Here is a 6,050-nt window from a genome sequence, read left to right on the forward strand (position 1 = left end):
AAAATGAAACAGAAAACTACATATCAATATCAAGCTGGTGATATCAAGTGTGTGTATATATATGTGTGTTTTCAATTTATACTCTGTACCCTTTGTTGTGATGATTTATATATGTACATTTGATTTTGACTAGTTTTATACTGACTGTCAACGTGTTGCAACTATTATCTAACACTAAACTGTTTTTGACTAGTTTTATACTAAACTGTTTTCGACTAGTTTTATCAACGTGTTGCAACTGTTATCTAACACTAAACTATTTTCGGTGATGCGTCAAACATCATAACAGCAACTGTGATCTGGTTTCTAATTAAAGGCTTCTTCTGAGGGGCTCCAATAGTTTTGCAGTTAAGTTAAAAGTAGAAAAAGCTAATTCTCGGACATATCATTAAAGCTGCCCTCAATTGTAGCTCAGTTGAAATGAAATTGAAGTGTTAACTATGTTCAGTGTATGAATTCATAATAGTACATGACATTTGCTAAGATATATTTAGATTTGAAGAGAGTATTTCGTTCACCACGTTTCTTACAGAGCTTTAGACAACCATAAGCTTTTATTAGGTCTCAGATTCATCCCATTCTGCTTTTGCCGAGAGAGTTGGGATGGCTTCTCCGAGTATGATGTCTAGCTAGTTTCATATATATATATATATATATATATATATATATATATATATATATAATATAAGGTTAATGCAGTTGAGCTTGATAGTATTCCCCTTTCCTTTTCCTCAAGATGTCGCCAATCACAAGCTAGTAACCTCCTCGAGTGGAACATACACAAGAGTCGATGATAGTGCACGTTTTCTTGGTATGTATTTGTATACGGGGCACTCATATTTACGGGGCTTCACAATAAACAGGAACTTGCCGTTACAATTGGGGTTACAGCTCCATCTCTGGTTAGCTCCACTATACTCTTAGTCCACCTATACAAGTTTGATCAACAGAAAAATAAATTAGATTTGCAATGTTACTGACAGAATTCACAATCCATAAAACTAAATGAATGATAGTTGACATACTAAGAGGCTCTTTCTTTTCTTTTTTTTTTCTTTAACACAGGACAAGGACGTAATGAACACCCAAAAGAACGAGGCCAGGCATAGCAAAGATTTAGGCAATAACTGTACTTCAAATGATATTGGAAAGATTGTCATTAGCATTACTAAAGAGAAAATAAAGTATTCAGGATAATCCAATGCATTCTCTATTTTCTTTGCTTGTCATAGTCAGACACGAGGATTTTTGCAAGTTTCAAGTCCCTTATGCTGCAATTATCTTCAACCTAATGAATGAAATTCAGCCAATACAAATATAGTGTGAAAGTTCGCAAAGGGACTTTCAGTAAGCTATCTTCTTCATTACTTCTGCACTGAAAAGATGTCCAGAAAACAACAGGAGAGGAAACGTCAGGAGAAAAGATTGCTGTTTTCTTTCAACACAGGAGGTGGGATTCCACATCTATCGCATCCCTACCCGTCTTCCCAAAAAGAAAACCAAAAAGATGATTTTTCATTACCTTATTTCTCTTCTTCTCCAAAAAAAGAAAAGGGAATACCGGAATTAAAAGGCATGAAAGACAACATTCAAAGAATTAAAGTATTTCTATCCCATCAGAACAACGGAATCACCAGTCGATAATGAACAATTAGAAGATAACATCAAGAACTAAAAAGTAACAAGTTCCACTAGATAATGCTGAAAATCAAACCATTGAACTAAGTATTGTATCCAGAATCCAGCAAGAGATTCATTAACAGAAAAATTCAGCTTCAGCAATAAGCAACTTCTATTTTTTTAGGTAGAGCTGCTCAGTTTTCTTCATCAATTACCATATCAGCGGGTTCAAGTCCCATTGTTCCTTCGTAAAAGATCTAAGAACAATCACAACACAATCAAGTCACATTTGCGATGCAACCGAGAGATGCCCTGCCATCTAGGGACTGAGCAAATCCATAGGTTTGCACCAAAAATTTGCCTTGATCTGTATGTTTTTACCACAGTTACATAGGAGTTATACCGAAAGAGGTTCTATGGTGCATGCTATTTGAAAATGATATTATGTTCACTGATGAAACTACGAGGGAGTCAATCATAAGTTGGAATTATGGAGAAATACTCCAGACAATAAGTGTTTTAAAACAAGCAGAAGTAAGACAGGATATATATATATAAAACAAGTTTAACCCACATAAATAGAACAAAGGTGAAGTGACTTTAGATGAGATTGTGGTACCTAGATGTTGATAATTAAGATATTGAGGCTCAATCTTCCAAGAGAATGGCATGATAAATAAAGATGTAACACCAAAACTTTGAATAAGATAGCTGAATGGGAAGAGTGTTATGCTCTTATGGAAATACTATGCGATACGAAGATAACTAACAAAGTGAAGGAAAGTTCTATACAAAGATTGTGCAACCACCAATGTCAATATCGACAAGATGAGTGACATGGAACAGTAGATTGTTAAGCTGGATCTGAAGTCACGTCAGATTGGATAAGACTAGAAACGACAAAACATGATATACAGCACAAGTAACACATCGGGAATAAAATGAAAGAAGATCAACTGAAATGGGCTTGGCCATCTCCTGCATAGACCTCTAAATATCCTAGTATGTAACTGCAACAATAAGACAATTGAATTACGGAGGAAAAATGATAGGCTGAAACCGCTTGGAGGAAAGTTGTCTTAAAAGACTCAATCTCTTGAAATCAATGTGAGCTTAGGTAAAAGAAAAACAGAAAACACCGATAAAAAAAAAAGAAAAACAGAAAATAATAAAGTAAATGATCCATTTAAGTGAAAACTACCTAGTTGTTACGCCTTTGTTGTTATTGTTATTGTAATTTTTGTTGTAGTTGTTCTTGTTGTTGATATAGCTACATTAGACTCAGTATTTGTCAAGAGAGGACTTATACGTCTGTGTAGGGATAATAACGAGATTGAGATAATGGCTAACTTAAAGAACCCCTAATTTGCTTAACAGACAAATTATTTAGTATTGGAATAACAATAAAGACATGAAGAAAGTAGAATTGGTATAAAGAATTTGTATAGACAACCCCAACTAATATGCAATAGAGGCATTGATGTTTTCTTGACCAAGTGTAACTTTATGATAAGATCGAGGCATTGATAAATTAAAGGAGACAAACTGACAAATGAGGACAACAAGAAGTAGACATCAATTTACAGTTAGGCCAACTCTTGCTCACTCAGAGAATTCTCCAAGCTCGCAGATGCGTTTCAGTAACTTCCATTCCCTCCTTCTCTTTCGCCTCCCCCAACCCCACATTCTGGTCCCCCTTTACCCAACCCCTGCCATCGTCGCCCTCTACCTTCCCTACCTAGAATCCCTCTACCCAGCATCATCCTCTTCCCCCCTCCATTACACTTTCTGATCTCCCTTCTTTGCCCCTCCAAGGTTCCTGCCATCACTCATTCCTTTTTTTTTTCTTTTTGCTGTGGGAACTTATAACTTTTGGCATTGCAAGATTGTAGATAGCAAAATTAATAAGTTAAATATCTTAGACAAACTTAGCATCTCCATAGAAATGTTAACACTTCTTATAAGCAGTCCAGAATTTAAATAGTGATATCAACATACTCCTACATAAAGGAAGCTTTGCATACTATAGGTAACTCGCGAGCATGCTAAATTTCATTGTTTATCAGGTAAATGTTTCATTCTAGCTGAGACAGGCTTGCCCCTTATACACTCTATGCATGCACATGAACAAATGCTGCTATCATCGAAGAACTTCTAGTATCCATTTGTCACAATCATTTCCTACACCTTCATCCATTTTCTGGGCTGAACAATGATGCCCGTAGAAATAAACGAGAATGAACACATGTATGCAGAAACCATTAGCAAATCATAATCTTCATGATCCTATTAAGTCTTCAAAAAAACAGCAGATAAAATGCAAGATAGAACAACCAAAGTTAAACCAATGCAATGGTATTTTAATAGTTCTAACAAAAGAGCATCTTATACCAAACACATTAACTGTTTATTATCAAAGTCAAAACTTTTATCCAAACAAATAACAACTTATTTATATAACCAGCTTCAACACTTAAAAGTACTTTTCAGCACTTAATGTTTGTAAGAAATTTAACATCAGCTAGCTAACCCAAACGGTCTCTTAGCAAATCATAATTCATGATCCTATTAAGTCTTCAAAAAGGAAGCAGACGAAATGCAAGAAAGAGCAACCATAGTTAAACCTATGTTTAATGGGAAAGGAAAACCTACACAGGAAAAAAGAACTAGGAGTAATTAACTTTCAGATATCTCAAAAAACTCACCTGAGAAAAACTACTATGCAAGATAGAAGATGTCATCAGTCATGAGAAGAATGTAGTGCAAAATCCTTAAAGGTGCATTCTTGAAGTCCAATTGGGGCAACCTCAATTCTCTAACTCTACAATTCCCATTTTCCTTTTCACATGGCCATCTAAAATGAACTCTGTTCAAATCCAGCTTCCTATACAGATATACAACTGAATCTTTACTGCTCTTGTTAGTCTTAAATAGTGTCCAGCCTACTCCAAGCAAAGTCTTTGTAAACCCATCCATAGAATCAATCCGAACCCCAGTTTTCCTCGAAATTAAGGAAAGGGTCGTAACATCCCAATTATTGTTACTCGAATAAAAGCTAATTTCGTCAAATGGGTTGTGATTAGATTTTAAGAAAACCAACTTGAAGAAACCCTTTGAGAGATTAGCGAAGAGGCGCAAGTGGGAGAGAGAAGCAGTGGCTAAAGATGGAAAAGGGAGTGGAGCGGCGTCGTTTGATAATAAAAGGGACGAAGAAGAAGAAGAGGAAGTTATGGAGTGTGGTACTACTGGCCATGAGAAGATGATGTGAGAAAGAGATGGGTTTGGGAAAAGATCCATACCTATGTCTCTAGCTAATGTGGCAAGTCTATATGAATCTTTTACTAATTCCTTGGTTGGAACGAAAAGCATCAAAGGGATCTTTCCTGTACTGTTAGACATGTTGGTTATGGCTGCTATGTTTTCATGGTCAGTTTGATCACAAATCTGATGAAAGGGTAAAGTAGCAAAGCTGGTAGGATTGGCAATGGCATCTCCAGAAACCAATGAACGTACTAGCTTTAATGGAAGCATTTCCCCCTCTCTCTCTCTCATTCGGTGAAGAGAAATTCATTAAAGTAGATGGGGTCGACACCTAGTTTCTTTTCTTTTTGCCTACATCTATTTATTATTTATACTCCCTCCGTTCAATTTTACCTACAAATATACTAAAAAAAGATTTTTATTTTTACTTTCTCACTTACTCATATTAAGAGAAGATAATTTTTTTTTCTATAATATCTACATTATTTATTACTCATTTCAAATTATTTTCTCAAATCCAGTAAAATATGCATCAATTAATATGAGTATCATGGTAAATTATGCGCTTCATTTATTATTTCTTAAGCAGCGTGAAAAGTCAAAATGTGGCAAGTAAAAGTGAACGGAGGGAGTATATACTAGTTTCTATGTTCGAGCGATGCACCAATATATATAAAAATACGGAGTTCGGAACCAAAATATAATTCTTTTGGACTCAAACGACAAAAATAGGTGGAAAAAAAATTGACTACAATTTTATATATAGCGCAGTTATTCACCGGGCTATACCTTAACGGCATGTTTGTCTCGTTAAGGTATACCGCGGTAAATAACCGCACTACATTTGAACTCAAAATTGGCGGGAGGTACATCACATCCCCAACCAGAAACCAGCAACAACCCAACAAACCACCAAACCAGCCCTCCCCCCCCCCCCCAACCAATAATTTTTTAAGCAAAAAAATTCCATTGGATTCCACCCGTCTTACAAAAGTGTATCTTCTCCGTATTGTAGCAAGCTAACACCAGATCCAAGGAGTTGTCGTATAGTGGATTTCGTATATTGCTCGTTTCGGCCCGCAAATCATCAAATTTTCACATTTCAAAAAATAATTAAATCGAGGTATTCCGATTTACTTTTTGGTAAAACTCATGTATATAAAATGCTT

At 35.6% G+C, this 6,050-nt stretch overlaps 1 protein-coding gene across 1 annotated transcript; it reads right to left on the reverse strand.

Annotated features, from left to right (window-relative positions):
* Positions 1-383: 383 nt before the first annotated feature.
* On the reverse strand, positions 384-5,216 carry LOC104109497 (uncharacterized). Its single transcript, XM_009618818.4, has 2 exons — positions 4,326-5,216; positions 384-929 (listed from the first exon to the last, which is right to left on the reverse strand). Exon 1 carries the CDS (start codon positions 5,170-5,172, stop codon positions 4,339-4,341), a length of 834 nt encoding a protein of 277 aa, XP_009617113.1. The 5' UTR covers positions 5,173-5,216; the 3' UTR covers positions 384-929; positions 4,326-4,338.
* Between the last annotated feature and the right edge of the window lie 834 nt (positions 5,217-6,050).

This window comes from Nicotiana tomentosiformis, chromosome 5 (genome assembly GCF_000390325.3).
Source record: "Nicotiana tomentosiformis chromosome 5, ASM39032v3, whole genome shotgun sequence".
Classification (NCBI taxonomy): domain Eukaryota; kingdom Viridiplantae; phylum Streptophyta; class Magnoliopsida; order Solanales; family Solanaceae; genus Nicotiana; species Nicotiana tomentosiformis.

What these genes read in the sequence shown, in the direction of transcription:
- LOC104109497 (XM_009618818.4), bottom strand. Translation starts at nt 5,172, where the DNA reads ATGAGAGAGAGAGAGGGGGAAATGCTTCCATTAAAGCTAGTACGTTCA.